This window comes from Pseudophryne corroboree, chromosome 10 (assembly GCF_028390025.1).
Source record: "Pseudophryne corroboree isolate aPseCor3 chromosome 10, aPseCor3.hap2, whole genome shotgun sequence".
Lineage (NCBI taxonomy): Eukaryota > Metazoa > Chordata > Amphibia > Anura > Myobatrachidae > Pseudophryne > Pseudophryne corroboree.
In genome coordinates this window covers 155,348,169-155,370,552 of record NC_086453.1, presented here as the reverse complement: position 1 = coordinate 155,370,552, position 22,384 = coordinate 155,348,169, and the positions used below count along the sequence as shown (strand labels likewise).

The following is a 22,384-nucleotide window of genomic DNA, read 5'->3' as shown; positions in this document are numbered from 1 at the left end:
CAATGGAAGTGGTGGAAACACGTACACCATCTGGTAGACCCAAGGAGTGACCAGAGCATCCATCGCCACTGCTTGTGGGTCTCTCGGCCTGGAACAATACCACTTGAGCTTCTTGTTGAGAAGAGATGCCCTCATGTCGATTTGTGACATTCCCCACCGACGTGTCAAGCACCCGAACACCTCCGGGTGAAGGCCCCACTCTCCTCGATGGAGGTCATGTCTGCTGAGGAAGTCTGCTTCCCAGTTTTTTACTCCCAGGATGAAGATTACCAACAACGCCACAGCGTGTCTTTCCGCACAGAGGAGAATCCTTGACACCTCTGACATTGCTGCTCTGCTCTTCATTCCTCCCTGTCGGTTTATGTACGTTACCGCCGTCACATTGAATGGCGTGATCTTGAAGAAGATGTGATGCCTGTAGAAAGGCATTGTATATGGCCCTTAGTTCCAGAATGTTGATTGGTAGGATGGTTTCCTGACTTGACCATTTTCCTTGGAACTGCTTTCCTTGGGTGACTGCTCCCCAACCTCTGAGGCTTTCGTCTGTGGTTAGCAAAATCCAATTTTGAATCCCGAACCTTCGGCCCTCGGTCAGGTGAAAAGTCTGAAGCCACCACAGAAGAGAAATTCTGGCTTTTGTGGACAGACGGATCCTCTGATGCATTTGAAGCTGCGATCTGGACCAGTTGTCCAACAGATCCAGCTGGAAGGGCCTTGCGTGAAACCATCCGTATTGTAGAGCCCTGTACGAGGCTACCATTTTCCCCAGGATGTGAATGCATAGATGCACCGATATCCTGGTTGGTTTTAGAACATCCCGTACCATTGACTGGATTACCAGTGCCTTGTCTAAAGGAAGGAATACCTTCTGTACATCCATATCCAGTATCATCCCCAAGAACGGAAGTCTATGTGTTGGTTCCAGATGAGATTTTGGTAGGTTCAGAATCCACCCGTGATCCTGGAGTAGTCGGGTTGATAGGGAAATGTTGTCCAACAACCTCTTCCTGGATGGCGCTTTTATCAGCAGATCGTCCAGGTACGGTATTATGTTCACTCCTTGTTTGTGGAGGAGAATCATCATCTCTGCCATTACCTTGGTGAACACCCTCGGTGCCCTGGAGAGGCCAAATGGCAGGGCCTGGAACTGGTAGTGACAGTCCTGTAATGCAAACCTTAGATAAGCCTAATGAGGCGGCCAAATCGGAATATGAAGGTATGCATCTATGACATCCAGAGACACCAAGAATTCCCCCTCCTCCAGTCCGGAGATCACCGCTCTCAGAGACTCCATCTTGAACTTGAACACCCGTAAGTATGGGTTCAATGACTTGAGGTTTAAAACGGGCATTATCGAACCGTCCGGTTTCGGTACCACAAACAGGTTGGAATAATAACCCTGGTTTTGCAGTTTAAGTGGAACTGGACCAATGACCTGAGTCTGTACCAGTTTTTGAATTGCTTTCTGTAAAGTCATACTTGCTGCTTGAGATGCTGGTAAGCCTGATTTGAAGACTGTGAGGTGGGAGTTCCTGAAACTCCAGTCTGTAGCCCTGGGCGATAAGATCTTTGACCCAGGGATCCTGGCATGATGTTGCTCATATGTGACTGAAATATCTTAATCGGGCTCCCACCTGCCTGTCTTCCAGGCAGTGTGGTCCACCGTCATACTGAAGGCTTAGCGGAAGCAGAACCGGTGTTCTGTTCCTGTGAACCTGCATTTGCTGGTTTTCTGGGTTTACCTCTATTGCCTTTGAAGGCCGTAGAAGAACCTTTGGTGTTATTTTTTAATTTTGCCATCCGAAAAGACTGCAGCGTTGGAGCAGAGTAGGTTTTCCTAGCTGCGGAAGGAAGGTATGTAGATTTACCCGCCGTAGCTTTGGAAATTCACACGTTCAGTTCAGCTCCAAACAGGGCCTCACCTGTAAATAATAGGTTTTCCACACCTTTCCTTGAATCTACATCTGCAGTCCACTGGTATAACCATAGGCCCCTGCGTGCTGACACTGCTATGGCCGTGTTGAGTGCATTGAGCAATCCTATTTCTTTTATGGCCTCTACCATAAAAGTCCTGTATATGCTGTAGGAGTAAAACTATCTCCCCCCTGGATAAGTAATCTAAATCGTCAATTAGATTACCTGAGCATTTTGCAATGGCCCTAGTGATCCATGCACAAGCAATAGTGGGTCACTGTGTACAGGGATTTGAGAGTGTTCTCAATTTTGCGGTCAGCCATGTCCTTTAAGGAGGCTGCCCCAGGGACAGGTAAGACTATCTTACGTGACAACCTAGATACAGATGCGTCAACAATCGGTGGGTTTTCCCATTTTTTTCTATCCTGAGAGAAAGGGAAGGATGTGAGTAATCTCTTAGGGATCTGAAACTTTTTATCAGGATTAACCCAGGTTTCTTCAAACAGAGAATTCAACTCTTTTGATGCAGGAAAAGTAGCAGAGTAATTATTTTTTACATTAAAATAAGACACTTCATCCTCCTCTGTCACCTTATCAGGAATTTGCAGAACGTCTCTAATAGCTGCTATCAGAGTCTGTACCCCCTGTGACAGAGCTGCATCCCCCCTCACTGAGTCCACCTCACCCTCCTCTGTGTCTGACATGTCGTCATCAGTGTCAGTCTACAGGATCTGGGCCAGTGTACGCTTTTGTGGACAAATGGTAGGGGTCTGAGACGCTGGTATGGGAACTGAATATCTATTCATCAGGTCATCCACAGACTGTCTTAAGTATTGCGTCTCTTTTTCATTCTGCGATAATTTATTAGAAATATTCGAGAACATCTTTTAGAGAATCCAACTATGCTGGTTTGGATCCACTAGCCTGAGAATGTGTACTATCCTGAGAACATTGTAGTGATCCCACATGGGGAAGAAACACACTCTGCCGTGCATGAAACACACCTTAGACATTGTAATGTGAAAGTACACTCACACACACACCCACAGGAGAAAGGTTAAGCACAGTTAACCCATACAGAGCCCCTCTAGGGAGACACAGAGTATGATAGAGCCAGCCACACAGCCAGGGCCGGTACTAGGGTGTTCGGCGCCACCCTGCAAACTATAAATTTGCGCCCTCCTACAAAAAAGTCCTCTTAACATGTCTCTTTGCAATGTTTCATATTCTGAAATGTAATATGCAGTATTTCGTAAAATGAATGATAAGGGGTTCAGTAATGTGTGCAGGGTTAGGGAGGTAAGGGTACATGTGAGACATTTGTTGTGTTACCTTTGCTGAGAGACCTGTGTGTCAGATTATAGTGTGTGTGACCTAATAGGATCATGGCGAATGGAAACTGGGCTCCCTACAGCGTCCTGCTCCTGGTGGAAGATGGCCCTGTAGACTGTGGATTATGCGAGTGAAGGGGGCGAGACCAGCCAGAGGTGTGCGTTGTTGCTGCTTTACCAGTGTACTAACGGTGGCCAGCCCAGTGGAGTGGGAATGGTACCTCGCCAGCCTGGTCCCATCCTGCAATGCATAGCCTCGGCCTGGGGCTCCCCCCCACCCTACACTGGTCAGAAGACCAACTCCGGGATCCCAGCATGGATTACAATGCCACCACTAGAATTCCCTCTGCCGGCATCACGATCGTATGTACTGTATGCCGGGGCGGGTTAGGGTAAGGCTGTGGGGGAGGGGGGGAGGGGGGGGGGAGATGTTAGGTACAGGATGCGGGTACAGTAGGATTAAGGTTAGGCTGCGTAGGGAAGGGGGGTTAGGCTGCAGGCAGGGTGGGTTAGGGTATGGTTAGGGGAGGGATGATGCGGGGACGAGGATTAGGCAACTCTGTGGGGGGGGGTTAGGCACAAAGGAGGGAGGTTAGGGTCAGGCTGCGGGAAGGGAGGGTTAGGGGGGGGGGGGGGGGAGAAAACCCCTTACACCTGTCGGTCGCAATATCGATGCCGGGATCCCATACTGATTCTGTCCCAACGTCTCGGCAGCTGTCACACTGATACCTATATATGCATACATATCATACTGAAACATATATAGAAATACATATCTCATACATATAATAGGGACAACTATATACTACATGAAGCACACTAACACATATATAGACACAAAATTCACAACAGCAGCTATATGCAGTATATCACATCATTCTATTATCATTACATGAGTGGGGCACATTCAGTGCCACACTGCTTGTTCAATAACTCATAATCAGGGGCGGTAGGGATGTCAATCAATAATAATACTCACACACTGGGTTACGGACGGCCACTCAGCTACCCGGTAGTCACCGCCGGCGCCTGGCATCCACGACCACTCCTCTCCGGGCCACACACTACAGGGACCGCACCACTGTGCACGGGCAGGGACGGCATCAGCGTCTGATGGCAGGCACAGCGGCGCCATACAGCGAACACACAATAATCCATGGCCTGCCCACAACAATCCCCCATCATCACGGCAGGCAGACAGCTTTTCTCAGGCAGGGCCCGGCTCCAATATGGCAGCGATATATAGTGGCACCCATTAAGGGTGGCGCCCTGTGTGGCCACATGTGTCAAACGTGTCTGGAGCCGGCCCTGATGCACACACACATACATACATACACACACACACACACACTCACTCTTTCCATAGTCTGGCTGTCAGATATGGAGCAGCCTGGTGCTCCCGTGTAGCTCCGCCCCCTACTGTGTGGCTCCGCCCCCTTTTCATCTGCTCACACACTGCCACATGCTTGCCAGCCACTGTCACAGAATGGGGAGAGGAGGCCTCAAGCTGCCGGCGCTGCTGCCTATCATACAGTGACAGGCACAGCAGCCGGCAGCAGCAGGGGGACAGGCACAGCAGCAGGGAGGCCAGCCGCAGCAGCGGGGATGCAGAGCGCCTCTCCACCCTTGCGCCTACCTGCTCTGCATCCCTTTGCTGAGCGGGTAGCGCCGGGCCTGCACACAGCGCCCTTCTTGCTAAAGCCTAGCTTGGTCGCAGACTAAGGGCTAGATGCATTATCGCTTGGAAAGTGATAAAATGGAGAGTGAAAAAGTACCAGCCAATCAGCTCCTAACTACCATGTTACAGGCTGTGTTTGAAAAATAGCAGTTAGGAGCTGATTGGCTGGTACTTTTTCACTCTCCATTTTATCACTTTCCAAGCGATGATGCATCTGGCCCTTTCTATCTTAATAGGGTATCAGTACTCATACTGCTCCCCTCCCCTTGCTTATGACCCCCTGGTACCCCTGAGGTAATCTGGAGTCCTTGTGGAGGAGCTGCGCTTCCCTGCCAGTCTGTTCAGTGAGAGCTGCAGACAGTGTCAGACTGGGGTATGAAGGGCCCACCGGGGAAAATGCAGTGACAGGGGCCCATACTTAGGGGTGTGGCTAGCCCACAAAGGGGGTGTGGCCAGCCTCCACAGAGGCTTGAAATGCACAATAGCCTTGTGCAGTGTAATGCAACATATCTACCATGTATAAAACAAGTGCACAGTCTGGAACCTGATCCCTAGAGGAAGGAGTGGGTCCTCAGTCAGTGGGGCCTACCGGTGGTTTCCCTGGTACCCCTGTGGGCCAGTCCGGCCCTGGCTGCAGAGGGAAAATGTCGCTGGTGAGCCGCTGGATCCACTCATAGTGAAGCCCCGCCCCTTTAATGGCACGCGGTCTTCCCGTTTTTTTATACTGGCTGAGGTTATATTGTTTGCTTTACAGTGGGTTAGAACCCCTGTAAGCTGTACTGCCAGTGCAGGTATTGTTAGTTGTGGCCTCAGCTCACCCCTCACAGCGGAACACACATATAAACTGCATGTCTCTGAAGCCTGGAGCCGCAGCCTGCCTGTCAGCGCTGCGCACCTACCCTCATGCCGCCATTTCAGCTGGTGACTCGCTAACTGGGGCGCCGGCTTCCTATTCACCACTCTTCTTACTTCTGGCTGTGTTAGGGGTGGCGGCGTGCTGCGGGAATGTATGCTCGCCGTGGTGGGGCTTGCAAATGGTTCCCTAAGGAGCTCAGTGTCCTATCAGCGGTGAACGGGACCATTAACCCTAAAGGAGGTTGGGCCATTTTCCCCCTCCTAAGTCCCACGAAGCAGGCAGTCTGGTGCCAACGAGACCTGCCTGAAAACAACAAACAGAAAAATAAATGTAGAAAATTCTTCAGGAGCTTCCCTAAGCATGACTGGCTCTTTCGGGCACATTTTCTAAACGGAGTCTGGTAGGAGGGGCATAGAGGGAGGAGCCAGCCCACACTTTAAAGTTTTAAAGTGCCCATGGCTCCTAGTGGACCCGTCTATACCCATGGTACTAATGTGGACCCCAGTATCCTCTAGGACGCAAGAGAAAAGTGACTAACTATGTGTCCATCGTGAATGAACTATTGGACAACTACAAGAATATGGGTTGTAGAATGTCACTTAAAATTTACTTTTTACATTTCCATCCAGATTTTTTCCCTGACAAGCTGAATAGTGTAAGTGATAAACAGAGGGAATGTTTTCACCAAAACATTCTAACAATGGAGACTCACTAACAAGATGCTAGGACCCTGCAATGATGGGGGCAGGGCCGTCCCCAGGTCTACAAGCTGTCCCACACCTTTGTAACAAAAAAACAAACAAAAAAAAAACAGAAAAACAAAAACAAAAACAATAAAAGATACATTGGCCCTGAAAGGGAGAAAAAAAAATTGACCACCATGAACAAAAAAACACATACATTGGACCCTGACTGGGGATCAAAATGCAAACACTGGCACCGACAGGGAAAAATAACACATTGGCCACCACAGGGGAAAAAAACAAGCATCTTAGCCACCACAGGGGAGAAGACCCCACACACACTGAACACGACAGACAAAACGTACATTGGCCACCACAGGGGGAAGAATACACACTTTGCCTTTATACTGTATGCTTCAGAAGTAACTCCTCTACAGACTACACAGCTATCATTCTTCCTGGCTCTGCTCACTGTCCACTGATACATCAGTCACAATTGATTTAGAGGATAATATATGGGTATATTTGACTTGTCAGGGGCTCTCCAGCTGCTGTAGCACTACAAGTCCCAGTAGACAGAGCCATAGGTAAACTATTATTTACAGTTGACACCCCCTCACTTGTATATTCCCCCAGCCTGATTACCTCTAAGGGCTGTACTCAATTATCACAGACTATGTGGCAGGCCTTGCTTGTATAGGAATGTCTGTAACCCGGTACTCAGCACAGGATGGGTGGAGGGGCGCAAATACCGGGAGCCAGATGGAGAGCATCAGGGGGGAAATGCAAGTCCTGACTCTTCAGTCACCACAGGTCCCGACGCCTGTACACTGCAGCCCACCAGTCGCCAGCCAGAGTCAGCAGTGCAGCACCGTGTGACTACTGTACCCTGCTGTGTGTGGAAACAGTCTTTTAGTGATCAGCGATAGATGACATACTGACACTGTGCACAGGCAGGGACAGCATCGACATGTGACATCACACGCCATCTCGCTTTTTGTATGCTGACCCAGCAATGCCCATTTGGAGCCAGGCTGACTGTAACTCAGTGTGTAATGGCAGGCAGCTAGGAGGCGGGGACTAGCAGTGGGGAAATTCTGCAGCTAGCCATCTAGACACATTAGCAGGCAGAGGGAGGGAATATGGCGCGGGAAAACGGCACGTCCACTAAGGGTGGCACCTTGTGCAGCCGCTCAGGTGGAACATGCCTGGAACTGGCACTGGATGGGGGGGGGGGGGGACTACTGTTGATTCCTTTATAGAAAGACCAATGAGACACTGTACAAACAGAAAGCATCAACATCCTATTTCTCTAAAGCAAAGTCACTTTACATTTGATCTTTTATTATCAATTTGGATTGGTTTCTAAAGTTTAGTTTTTGCAGTTTTTACACATTTCTGTAGTTTTATTAATATATTTAAATTCTATACAGATGAAATGAAATTTTCACTTATAAGTTTTTCATATAGAGGGGTCAATCCAATTAGCTGCGAAGTGCCGTTGCCGCTGTGTTTAAACTCCGGCAATGGCACCTGATCTCGTACCCTTCGCAGCCTGAATTATGCCTAAAATCACTCAAAATTGCTTGCTACCTTATGGTAGCACTTTTGAGTGAGTTTAGGCCGCCATAAAGTGCGGCCGCTTCCGCAATGATTTGCTCCCTCAATATCATTGCGGCTAATTGGATTGACCCCGTAGTATAGCTATTACCGCTTTTGTTATTTGTGTGTATCTAATAAATGTTACATTTGAGAGAAAATCTGATTTTTCTACTGAATTCAGCATCCCTAAATTAGTTGAAAACACATTCATAAAACAGATGGAGAGAATTTTTTTTTTAAATTTGTTGAGTAGTGTTATATTTTTCCATTGATCCTGCAAACTAACAATAAAACACAGGAAATAATTCAGTAAGTATCGCATAAGCGATCCTTACTGTAATTCCCTGATGTTAGGCTCATGTGCAGAATGGGTACTGTGATCCCTGCGCAGGTATGCAAATGCTTCCGCCTAATTGACAGGCAGAGGCTTTCGCGGGGAGGACAGGGGTGGTCGGCGTTCAGGAAAATGGGGACACGCCGCCCCTGTTTTCCGAGAGTGACGAGGTCCTTGGCCTCGCAAGCCGCCCTGCGGTGGTAAGCCTGGGTGTCCTGAAGCTTACTCAGCCTGCCGTCGCAGATGAACACCCCCTCCTGCATTTGCATTGCTAAGGACTGCAAATGCAAAGCTGCTCGCAGGCCCACAGTACTCATTTCCTGAATGATCTGAAGAGCCACCTACAGTATGATGATTGACATCACATTATGAAACAAACACTTACCTCTTTCTTCTGAATCACATACTTGAAAGACAGTGTCAAGCATCTGCTCATCACAGGAAAAATAGGCTGTTTGCATAAGGTGTTTCTGGGAATCATCTAAAAAAGGAATTGAAGACGTTCCTTCATTAGTGAACCTCTACAATATGATGGTTTCCTTACAAAAGGCTTTGCAGAATACAGATGTCACTAGGATTACATCTCATGTTAAAGAATAATAATTATAAAGAATAGAGATTATTCAATAAGTAGTTTTGAAAACCATAGATCTAGTTTTAGTAAATATAGATATAATGCTGTGTATCAGGGTAAAGGACCACTTACTGTAACATACAAGTTTCTGTATAAGAACGACCAGTCGCATAAGTTTCAGGAACGTATCATTAGTACAGTTATCTATACTTAGAATAAAATTGTAATTGTTGTGTCTGTACATAGAAACTTGTTCGGAGAAATGTACTCCTTGGGACTATGGGGGTCATTCAGACCCAGCCGGTAATGCGGCCTGCAGCGCAGTTTGCTGATGGAGGCAAACTACGCATGCGCAGCGGCCACACTGTGGCTGCGCGACCCCACACATTGCAGTTGTATCCTTGATGGATGTGACCGCAATGTGATTGACAGCAGTGGGCATTTGCGGGGTGACGATGCGGCGTTGGGGGGCGGGGTTTGACGGACAGGGACATTCGGGGAGCGTATTTGGGGCGGCTGCGTGACATCACACACAGCCGCTCCGGCTGCCATGGTTCAACCTTAGTTCCGATGCACCCTCAATCTAATTGCGGACGCTAAAATGAGGCAGCCTCACAGATGCTTGCACTGTACTGGGCGGCCCCCAGCATGTGAGGAGATGGACGCAGAACTGGCAGTGTATGCAGCGATCTACGTCCATCTCTGAATAAGCTCCTATGTATGAACTATGGAGACAAAAAAAAATTGGGGGGGAATTTTGTTTGTTTGTCTGTCTGTTCATTTCTGCATCATGCAAAAGCTACGGATTGAATTTGGATTCCGTTTTCACTATTCTATAGCTTAGTCACCTAAAAAGAAACTGATGTATGTATTATCTAAGTGTGGCATCAGGGAGTGGAGCACCCCTAATGGCTGCAGAGGAGAGTCAGTGTGGAAGACATTGCTGAAAGGACAAACTGGGGACTGTATGTCCAGTCCAAGAGGGACTGTGGAAGCCAGTCAGAGCTCAGTGTATGGGGGAGTTGCTGAGGGTCAGGATGCCTGTGCCTAACCATGGAGGAGACAGACTATACATAAAGGCAAGAGTGTCCGCACTCACTTTCATCAGAATAAATCCGGGGTGCTCCAAAAAAGACAAAAAGTCCAAAATATATAAAAAAAATAATTGTTCGGGCACTCACCAACATGAAAGGAGATATAGGGGTATATGCAATTCACGGCGAATCGCGGCAAATTATCGCCGTTTTTTAATTCGACACAATTCGACAGGTGAATTCCGGCAGGTGGCTGCCAAAATTCACCATATTCAATGAAAAACGGATTCGACAGTTCCGCGGGCGAAAAACGGCCGATTTGCTGCGATTTAAAAAAACGGGGAAAAACGGGAAAAACCTGTAAAAAAAAATGGCGTGGGGTCCCCCCTTCAAAGCATTACCAGCCTCGGGCTCTTCGAGCTGGTCCTGGTTCTAAAAATGCAGGGAAAAATTGGGCAGGGATCCCCCGTATTTTTAAAACCAGCACCGGGCTCTGCGCCTGGTGCTGGTGCAAAAAATACGTGGGACAAAAAGAGTAGGGGTCCCCCGTATTTTTTACACCAGCATCGGGCTCCACTAGCTGGACAGATAATGCCACAGCCGGGGGTCACTTTTATACAGTGCCCTGCGGCCGTGGCATTAAATATCCAACTAGTCACCCCTGGCCGGGGTACCCTGGGGGAGTGGGGACCCCTTCAATCAAGGGGTCCCCCCCCCAGCCACCCAAGGGCCAGGGGTGAAGCCCGAGGCTGTCCCCCCCCCCATCCAATGGCTGCGGATGGGAGGCTGATAGCCTTGAGTAAAATGACAAGAATATTGTTTTTTCCAGCAGTACTACAAGTCCCAGCAAGCCTCCCCCGCAAGCTGGTACTTGGAGAACCACAAGTACCAGCATGCGGGAGAAAACCGGCCCGCTGGTACCTGTAGTTCTACTGGGGGGAAAAATACCCAAATAAAAACAGTACACAGACACAGTGACAGTAAAACTTTATTACACACTGCCGACACATACTTACCTATGTTGACACGCCGACTGCCACGGTCTCCGACGATCCGAGGGTACCTGTGAAAAAAATTATACTCACCTTCCAGCGTCCAGAGGTACATCCACGTCCAGAGATACATCCACGTACTTGTTAAAAAAAAAAAACGAACACCCGTGCCATGCCGGACTGAAATGGGTCCCATGCTTTCACATCAGACCCCTTTCCCCGAATGCCGGGACACCACGTGACTCCTGTCACTGAAGTCCCTTCAGCCAATCAGGAAGCGCTACTTCCGTGGCGCTCACCTGATTGGCTGTGCGCTGTCTGAGCTGTCAGACAGCGCATCGCAAAGCCTCTCCATTACTTTCAATGGTGAGAACTTTGCCGTCTGCGGGGGTTACCCGCGGTCAGCCGCTGACCGGCAGGCGACCTCACCGCTAGCCGCTAAGTTCCCACCATTGAAAGTAATGGACGGAGCTGTGCGATGCGCTGTCCGAGTTCAGACAGCGCACAGCCAATCAGGTGAGCGCAACGAAGTTGCGCTTCCTGATTGGCTTTAGAGACCTTTCTGTGACAGCTGTCACTCTGAGAGGTCTCTCTGCATTCGGGGTAAGGGGTCCCATGTGTAAGCATGGGACCCCTTTCAGTCCGGCATGGTACGGGTGTCCGGTTTTTTTTTTTTTAACAAGTACGTGGATTTATCTCTGGACCCTGGCTGAGGTGAGTATATTGATCTTTTCTTTTCAGGTATCCGTGGATTCTACATGGAGAAGAGGACCGATGTCGGCGTGTGAACATAGGTAAGTATGTGTGTGTCGACGTATGAAATAAAGTTTTACTGTCACGGTGTGTGTGCCCTGTTTTTATTTGGGTATTTTTTTCCAGTAGAACTACAGGTACCAGCGGGCCCGGTTTTCTCCCGCATGCTGGTACTTGTGGTTCTCCAAGTACCAGCTTGCGGGGGAGGCTTGCTGGGACTTGTAGTTCTTCTGGAAAAAACAATATTCTTGACATTTTACCAAGGCTATCAGCCTCCCATCCGCAGCCCTTGGATGGGGGGGGGGACAGCCTCGGGCTTCACCCCTGGTCCTTGGGTGGCTGGGTGGGGGGGACCCCTTGATTGAAGGGGTCCCCACTCCCCCAGGGTACCCCGGCCAGGGGTGACTAGTTGGATATTTAATGCCACGGCCGCAGGGCACTGTATAAAAGTGACCCCCGGCTGTGGCATTATCTGTCCAGCTAGTGGAGCCCGATGCTGGTGTAAAAAATACGGGGGACCCCTACTCGTTTTGTCCCCCGTATTTTTTGCACCAGCACCAGAGCCCGGTGCTGGTTTTAAAAATACGGGGGATCCCCTGTAAATTTTTTCCCTGCATTTTTAGAACCAGGACCAGCTCGAAGAGCCCGAGGCTGGTTATGCTTTGGAGGGGGGACCCCACGCCATTTTTTTCAGGGATTTCACCATTCCATCTATAAAAAAAAATAAAAAAAATATTATTTTTAAAAATATATAAATAATACTTGTGCCTCCAAAAAAGACAAACCAAGTACCTAATCCCTTCTAATATAAATAGATCTGATATTACCACGAAAAAACCCCACAAAAAAAACATGTTTTAAATTTTTTTTATTGGTTTCACCCTCCAAAGTGTGGCGGATTGAAAATGACGAATTTGCTGTCTAAAAGCACTGCTGTCGAATTTCCAAACTTGAATTGAATATGCTTTTGTCGAATTGCAGCACTTGTATCATTGCAGAAAAGTCGAATTTCAAAAAGTCGAATTTTGAAAGTCCGTTTTTTTGACGGAAAGCACTGAATTGCATTGACAAATTTTTTTTTTTGGCGAAAAATACCCGAAATTCGACAATTTCGGGAATTCGACCGCAATTGCATATACCCCATAATGTCGTAAAGATTCTCATCATAAAGTGCATGTAGTCAATGTAGGGACCATCCTCAGGATGCAGCAGCAGGAGTGATGTGCAAGGTAAGCAGCCAGAGAGCAAAGTGACCACCATCACCAGAAGCAGGTCCATATACCCCTCTCAATTAATTACCAAGTAACGCCTCTAGGCGCCATGCATTGTGGGGCACAAAGCTGGGGAATATATGTAAAAAGCCTTAAGACAACATTAATAAACACAATGGTCGGCAGGTAGTTGGTGAGTAGCCCCTTTCAAGGAAGTGATCACCAGTAGCCGTACTAGAATTGTTCCTTAAAATGCGTAGAAACTGCGAAATGGGCAGACTCTCCTTCAGAGGGCTTGGATGGTGACTTGAGGAATGCAACAAGATATTTCTATTGTGTCGAAGTCGGAAAATATTACGGTACACACATCACGGACAAACTCCACAGAGATGGCCTCCGTGCGCGTACTTGTTCTGCCGTGTGTGCGCATATTCGCAAATTGCGTAGGACCGCTCATGCGGTCCTGCGTATTAGCTCGTGGTATGAGTAATTATGGTAGCATTTGTATTCGCATGGAAAAGCCATCAAAAGCCATATTCAGTATTTTACCCATATAATGCATAAATCACACCCTGTCTGTATATCCTTCTAGTAGCAAGTTACAGTTCACACATAAATTATCCTCCTAGAAACTCTAGCCAGACTGACTTGTTTACGCAAAGTTTTGTAAGCCTATGAAGAAGGCAAATACCTTTGGTAACCCCTATTGTTCTAGAGTTGTCCAGTATCTGTCGAAGACAGTAAATACTGGATTGTCATTGTCTTATTTGAAGCTAGGACAAACAAGAAGACAACATCCAGAAAACTTGTTTAACTGGAAGGAACTCGATCAGCAATAGCTGACAAATTATATATATATATATATATATATATATATGTTTTCTAACAAATTGTAATAACAGGAGTGTGTATATATATATATATATATATATATATCTTGAGGATGGAAATGGATAATCATATCATGCGTGGGATCATATTGTTCAGGGTCACATAAACAGTAATCTGGTGGGTATAAGAATATTGTCACATATTGCAACAATAAGTTATTAATAATACCAGATTTATGTATGATTAATGTGATGGGTTTAACTGGTCATGGGGCGGGAACTCAGATATCACATCTCAAGTCTTAGCCATCGCCCACCGCTTGAGCTGACCAATGATCCCTGGTGCACAGGCTATGTCCCACCCCCGAACCAATGGAAGAAGAGCATACAGTGTCTATTGTATTGTGTTTTGACCAACTGTATAAAAAGTCAAGCTGCCTAGCCGGTCAGTAATCTCTCTCTCTGAAGGTCATCTTGCTTGATTGATCTGAGCACCGGACCATGTGGCGCTGGCGAAACCAAACGTATGTACCATTGACTGTAGCCTCTTTTCTGTTATTATGATTGTATATTTGTTGTAACCCCGTTTTATCAATTATATGTTGGCGAGTCGGATCCCAACAGCTTAAATATAATTGGTGTCGTGTCTCTCTCTTCCTGCTAAGGTTTAAAGTATTTACAGCCACTCGGGCTGCTGCATTGTGCTATCTGTGTATAGGCCTGTGTACGCAAACTGTCCGTTCGGCGTAGGTACGCAGAGTGCGCACACGGTACGATCTTGTGTACGTAAGGTGTGTAAACAGTACGTAGGTTAAGGATTGAATACAGCGGCCGCAGCGGCTCAATTTGAAAGTGTATTAAGGTATTGCTTTTAGTCCTGTAAGTAAATCAGCATTTATAATTGGTACCAAGTATGTTTCCTTCGCGAAAAATAGTGACGTCCAAAAAAATTAATCTTTGAAGAATGAATCTGGCTAGTAAATCGGATAGGGAAATCCAGTGTATTCAAATAATCAACCATGTCCGCAAACTGAGAATCAGTGCCCAACCAAATCAAAAATAAATCAATATACCTTTCGAAATACAGAATATTGTCACCAAACATGGGCATGATATAAGTTTGTTCAAACTCTGCCATAAACAAGTTGGTACAGTATATGCTGGTGCAAGGTTTGAACCCATGGCGGTTCCATTATTCTGTATGTAAAAATCACCACTTGAAAATGGTTTTAGGTTAATACAAGTCTAGTGAGTTCTACAAGAAATTCTGTTGGAGGGCCGTGCACCAAATCCTTCACCTCCACTCCACCTTCATGTAGAATGACCATTTACAAAGATGACACATCAAGTGTTGCAAGCCATAACATGACAGGTAAGCCAGTGATTGACTTGAGGCTAGTAAGGAAATCATAAGTGTCTCTAAAATAACTCTAAAGGATCAAACAAAAACCTTAGCGGCATCATCATCTATAAAGAGATCACATTATTCATAATACTACTACATACTGCCTCATCAAGATCATGTCCTGGATCAAAAGACATTATCAACCAAATCAAAATCAAATTTGTTCATAAAGACTCAGTTAACCCTCCTGGAAGGCTCATTATTTCTGCGCGTGACTCCAATTACCATCTATATCACAATTCCTGGACAACATACTACATTCTCTTCTTAAACAATCCACCTTTATTAAAGATACTACAAGTTTTCTTTTACTCTTGGAGCAAGTGCAGCATGTACCACAGGGCACATTACTGTGCACCATGGATGTCCGCAGTCTGTAAACCAGCATCCCCTACGAGGAGGGCTTACAGGCCATGAGATCTCTTTCAATAAAAGAGAAAATGGAGTACCTGGACTTGGACCTATTTCTACACATTCTGGAGCTTATGCTCACACAAAACGAGTTTTATGATAAGAACTTACCTTTGTTAAAACTCTTTCTGCGAGGTACACTGGGCTTCACAAGGAATGGACAGTGGGGGTGTAGAGTAGGATCTTGATCCGAGGCACCAACAGGCTCAAAGCTTTGAATGTTCCCAGAATGCATAGCGCCGCCTCCTTTATCACCCCGCCTCCCTGCACAGGATCTCAGTTTTTAGTTAACCAGTTCAATGCAGTAGCAGGAAAAGAGACGACAACGGTTAGTAGCCACAACACCGCATTCTCACGACAGGAGATGTGTCAGCGGCTAATGCCATACCAACCCAAAGAAGCTAAGTGCGTCAGCGTGGGCACCTTGTGGAGCCCAGTGTACCTCGCAGAAAGAGTTTTAACAAAGGTAAGTTCTTACCATAAAACTCGTTTTCTGCTGCGGGGTACACTGGGCTACACAAGGAATGGACAATGGGGATGTCCTAAAGCAGTTCCTTATGGGAAGGGACGCACTGTAGTGGACACAAGAACCCGGCGTCCAAAGGAAGCATCCTGGGAAGCGGCAGTATCGAAGGCATAGAACCTTATGAACGTGTTCACAGAGGACCACGTAGCCGCCTTGCACAATTGTTCAAGGGTCGCACCACGTTGGGCCGCCCAAGAAGGTCCAACAGACCGAGTAAAATGGGCCTTAATGTGATCAGGAGCAGAGAGACCAGCCTTCACATAAGCATGTGCAATCACCATTCTAATCCATCTGGCCAGAGTTTGCTTGTGAGCAGGCCAGCCCCGTTTGTGAAACCTAAACACAACAAAAAGAGAATCAGATTTCCTAATAGGAGCAGTTCTCTTCACAGATACGGAGAGCCCGTACCACATCCAGAGACCGCTCTTTGGGAGACAGATCAGGAGAAACAAGTTCCGTAACTACAATCTCCTCATTAAGGTGGAACGAAGAAACCACCTTAGGTAGATAGCCGGGACGAGTCCTAAGAACCGCCCGGTCACGGTGAAATATCAGATATGGGGAAATACAGGACAAGGCACCCAAATCCGACACTCTTCTAGCTGAAGCAATAGCCAGCAGAAACACCACCTTAAGGGAAAGCCACTTAAGGTCAGCTGAACCAAGAGGTTCAAACGGAGACTCTTGTAACGCCTCCAAAACCACGACAAGTCCCAAGGAGCCACAGGCGGGACATAGGGAGGTTGGATACGCAACACGCCCTGAGTAAAGGTATGCACATCAGGTAAAGTCGCAATTTTTCTCTGAAACCACACCGACAAGGCAGATATTTGAACCTTGAGGGAGGCCAGACTCAGGCCTAAGTCCAGGCCCTGCTGAAGAAAAGCCAACAACTTGGCTATACTAAACTTGGAAGCATCATAATCGTCAGATGCGCACCAAACAAAGTAAGAATGCCAGACCCTATAGTAAATCCGAGCCAAAGCCGTTTTCCGGGCCCGCAACATAGTTTGAATGACCGTCTCAGAAAACCCTTTAGCCCTTAAGACGGAAGCTTCAAGAGCCACGCCGTCAAAGACAGCCGGGCTAGGTCCTGGTAGACACAGAGGTCCTGAACGAGGAGGTCTGGGTGTTGTGGAAGTAGAATTGGACGCTCTGATGATAGGCCTTGCAGGTCTGAGAACCAGTGCCGTCTGGGCCACGGTGGAGCTATGAGAAGCAAAATTCCTTTTTCTTGCTTGGACTTCCGAATTACCCTGGGCAGGAGTGACACCGGAGGGAACACGTACGGCAACCGAAATTTCCACGGTACTGCCAGCGCATCCACGAATGCTGCTTGAGGATCCCTTGTCCTTGCTCCGAAGACAGGAACCTTGTGATTGTGTCGAGACGCCATCAGATCCACATCTGGAAGACCCCACCTTTCCACGAGGAGTTGAAACACTTCTGGATGGAGGTCCCACTCGCCGGCATGCACGTCCTGACGACTGAGAAAGTCCGCTTCCCAATTCAGGACTCCCGGAATGAATATTGCCGATATGGCCGGTAGATGGCGTTCTGCCCACTGTAGAATCCGTGAGACTTCCTTCATTGCTAGGCAGGTTCGAGTGCTGCCTTGATGGATTTATGTAAGCCACTGTGGTGGCGTTGTCCGACTGTACTTGAACAGGATGGTTCTGAATTAAATGCTGGGCTAGGTTCAAGGCATTGAAGACCTCCCGCAACTCCAGAATATTGATCGAGAGGAGGGACTCCTCCTTGGTCCACCGCCCCTGTAGGGAGTGTTGCTCCAGCACCGCGCCCCAACCTCTTAGACTGGCATCTGTCGTCAACAGGACCCAGTCGGATATCCAGAACAGACGGCCCCTGCACAGTTGTTGGTCCCGAAGCCACCAGAGCAGCGACAGACGGACCTCCGGAGTCAATGAGATCATTTGAGACCTGATCCGGTGAGGCAGGCCGTCCCATTTGGCTAGAATCAGCCTCTGGAGAGGGCGAGAGTGAAATTGAACGTACTCCACCATGTCGAATGCTGACACCATGAAGCCCAGCACCTGCATCGCCGAATGTATCGACACTTGCGGACGAGATAGGAAGCAACGAATCTTGTCCTGAAGTTTCAGGACTTTCTCCTGAGACAGGAACAACCGCTGGTTGTGAGTGTCCAATAGTGCTCCCAGATGCACCATGCTCTGAGCAGGGATCAGGGATGACTTCTTCCAGTTGATGAGCCACCCGTGGGCTTGCAGAAACCGGGCCGTCACATCTAGATGACGCAGGAGAAGTTCTGGGGAATTTGCCAGGATTAACAAGTCGTCCAAATACGGCAGTATCCTGACCCCTTGACGGCGGAGTACCACAGTCATTACCGCCATGACTTTTGTAAAGACTCGCGGAGCAGTTGTTAAACCAAAAGGTAATGCCCGAAACTGGTAATGGCAGTTGCCAATCGCAAATCTCAGGTATTGCTGATGAGACACTGCTATAGGAACATGCAGGTAAGCATCATGTATGTCCAGGGAGACCATGAAGTCCCCACGTTCCAAGGCCAGAAGTATAGAGCGAAGGGTTTCCATCCGGAACTTGGAAACCTTCACAAACCTGTTCAATGCCTTGAGGTTGAGAATGGGCCGAGAGGACCCATTCGGTTTCGGGACTAGAAACAGCGGAGAATAGTACCCCCGGCCCCTCTGCGCAAGGGGCACCTGTACTACGACTCCTGTATCGAGGAGGGTATGTACCACCGAATGTAGAGAGTGTTTGCCTTTGTCTTATCCAACGGGACATCTGTCTGGCAAAATCGATGAGGGGGTCGGTTTTTGAAGGATATGGCGTAACCTCGAGTGACGACTTCCCGTACCCAGGCATCTGAAGTGGTCTTCAACCATTCCTGGATATACCCAAGAAGCCGGCCCCCCACCCTGGGATCCCCCAGAGGGAGGCCCGCCCCATCATGCGCTTGGCTTATCTGTCTTGGAAGCTGGCTGACGGGCCGCCCAGGCTCTTTTGGGCTTAGGCTTACTAGGTTTGGAAGTGCGGGCCTGCTTATTGTACGCCTGACCTTTTGCTTTACCTGAAGGACGAAAGGGGCGAAGGAAGTACCTTTAGCTTTCGACACAGAAGGAGCAGTACTTGGCAGACAGGCAGTTTTGGCAGTAGCCAAGTCAGCCACAATCTTATTTAAATCCTCCCCAAACAGAATATCTCCCTTAAAAGGGAGTACTTCCAGAGTTTTTATAGAGTCCAGATACACAGACCAGGATCTCAGCCACAATATCCGGCGAGCCAGGACTGACGTAGTAGAGGCCTTGTACCACCGAATGTAGAGAGTGTTTGCCTTTGTCTTATCCAACGGGACATCTGTCTGGCAAAATCGATGAGGGGGTCGGTTTTTGAAGGATATGGCGTAACCTCGAGTGACGACTTCCCGTACCCAGGCATCTGAAGTGGTCTTCAACCATTCCTGGATATACCCAAGAAGCCAGCCCCCCACCCTGGGATCCCCCAGAGGGAGGCCCGCCCCGTCATGCGGTTAGCTTATCTGTCTTGGAAGCTGGCTGACGGGCCGCCCAGGCTCTTTTGGGCTTAGGCTTACTAGGTTTGGAAGTGCGGGCCTGCTTGTTGTACGCCTGACCTTTTGCTTTACCTGAAGGACGAAAGGGGCGAAGGAAGTACCTTTAGCTTTCGACACAGAAGGAGCAGTACTTGGCAGACAGGCAGTTTTGGCAGTAGCCAAGTCAGCCACAATCTTATTTAAATCCTCCCCAAACAGAATATCTCCCTTAAAAGGGAGTACTTCCAGAGTTTTTATAGAGTCCAGATACACAGACCAGGATCTCAGCCACAATATCCGGCGAGCCAGGACTGACGTAGTAGAGGCCTTGGCTGCCAGGATACCGGCATCAGAAGCCGCCTCTTTAATATAACGAGAAGCTGTGACAATATATGACAAGCATTGTCTAGCATGGTCAGAGGAGATTTCAGCATCTAACTCCAAGGCCCATGCTTCAATGGCCTCCGCAGCCCAAGTAGCTGCAATAGTGGGCCTTTGTGCAGCACCCGTGAGGGTGTAAATCGCTTTCAGACAACCCTCCACACATTTATCCGTAGGCTCTTTTAGAGACGTGACGGTGGTAACCGGTAGAGCTGAGGAAACCTCAATCCTATCCAGATATGAGTCCACTGGAGGAGGCGTTTCCCAATTCTTAGACAGCTCCGGTGTGAGGGGATAGCGAGACAGCATCTTCTTTTGAGGCACAAACTTCGTACCCGGGTTTTCCCAGGGTTCCTGACGTATAACCACTAGGTGGCCAGAGTGAGGTAAAACGTGTTATATGTTAAGAACTTACCCTTGTTAAAATGCTTTCTGCAAGGTACACTGGGCTCCACAAGTCTGGACAATGGAGTGTAGAGTAGGATCTTGATCCGAGGCACCAACAGGCTCAAAGCTTTGACTGTTCCCAGAATGCACAGCGCCGCCTCCTCTATAACCCCGCCTCCCAGCACAGGAGCTCAGTTTAGTTAACCAGCCCAATGCTATAGCAGGAAAAGAGACGACAACGGTTAGTAGCCACATACACCACACTCTCACGACAAGAGAAGTGTCAGCGGCTAATGCCATATCAACCCAAAGAAGCTAAGTGCGTCAGGGTGGGTGCCTTGTGGAGCCCAGTGTACCTCGCAGAAAGAGTTTTAACAAGGGTAAGTTCTTACTATAAAACTCATTTTCTGCTGCGGGGTACACTGGGCTCCACAAGTCTGGACAATGGGAATGTCCTAAAGCAGTTCCTTATGGGAGGGGACGCACTGTAGCGGGCACAAGAAACCGGCGTCCAAAGGAAGCATCCTGGGAAGCGGCAGTATCGAAGGCATAGAACCTTATGAACGTGTTCCCGGAGGACCATGTAGCCGCCTTGCACAACTGGTCAAGGGTCGCACCACGTTGGGCCGCCCAAGAAGGTCCAACAGACCGAGTAGAATGGGCCGTAATGTGAACAGGAGCTGACAGACCAGACCGTCATAATGGTTAGATGTGCACCAAACAAAGTAGGAATGCCCGACCCGATGGTAAATCCGAGCAGAGGCCGGTTTCCGGGCCCGCAACATAGTTTTAATGACCTCTTCAGAAAAACCCTTAGCTCTTAAGACGGAAGCTTCAAGAGCCACGCCGTCAAAGACAGCCGGGCTAGGTCCTGGTAGACACAGAGGCCCTGAACGAGGAGGTCTGGGCGTTGTGGAAGTAGAAGTGACGCTGTAACGATAGGCCTTGAAGGTCTGAGAACCAGTGCCGTCTGGGCCACGCTGGAGCTATGAGAAGCAGACTAACTTTTTCTTGCTTGAACTTCCGAATTATCCTGGGCAGCAGCGACACCGGAGGGAACACGTACGGCAGCCGAAACCTCCACGGCACTGCTAGCGCATCCACGAAAGCTGCTTGAGAATCCCTTGTCCTTGCTCCGAAGACTGGAACCTTGTGATTGTGTCGAGACGCCATCAGATCCACATCTGGAAGACCCCACCTTTCCACGAGGAGTTGAAACACTTCTGGATGGAGGCCCCACTCGCCGGCATGCACGTCCTGACGACTGAGAAAGTCCGCTTCCCAATTCAGGACTCCCGGAATGAGTATTGCCGATATTGCCGGTAGATGGCGTTCTGCCCAACGTAGAATCCGTGAGGCTTCCTTCATTGCCAAACGGCTTCGAGTGCCACCTTGATGATTTATGTAAGCCACTGTGGTGGCGTTGTCAGACTGTACTTGAACAGGACGGTTCTGAATCAAATGCTGGGCTAGGTTCAACGCATTGAAGACCGCCCGCAATTCCAGAATGTTGATCGAGAGGAGCGATTCCTCCTTGGTCCACCGCCCCTGTAGGGAGTGTTGCTCCAGCACCGCACCCCAACCTCTTAGACTGGCATCTGTCGTCAACAGGACCCAGTGGGATATCCAGAAGGGACGGCCTCTGCACAATTGTCGGTCCAGGAGCCACCAGAGCAGCGACAGACGGACCTCCGGAGTCCAAGAGATCATGTGAGACCTGACCCGGTGAGGCAGGCCATCCCACTTGGCTAGAATCAGCTTCTGGAGAAGGCGAAAATGGAATTGAGCATACTCCACCATGTCGAATGCTGACACCATGAGGCCCAGCACCTGCATTGCCGAATGTATCGACACTTGCGGACGAGAAAGGAAGCAACGAATCCTGTCCTGAAGTTTCAGGACTTTCTCCTGAGACAAGAACAACTTCTA

The 22,384-nt window shown here is 48.5% G+C and overlaps 1 protein-coding gene across 1 annotated transcript in view; it reads right to left on the bottom strand.

Annotated features, from left to right (window-relative positions):
* KASH5 (KASH domain containing 5) overlaps positions 1-22,384 on the bottom strand; it is a 1,087,213-nt gene that overhangs the window by 858,004 nt on the left and 206,825 nt on the right. Inside the window, exon 3 of the mRNA XM_063942893.1 lies at positions 8,784-8,879. Coding sequence (XP_063798963.1) covers positions 8,784-8,879 — 96 coding nt within the window. The remainder of the gene's footprint in view (positions 1-8,783; positions 8,880-22,384) is intronic.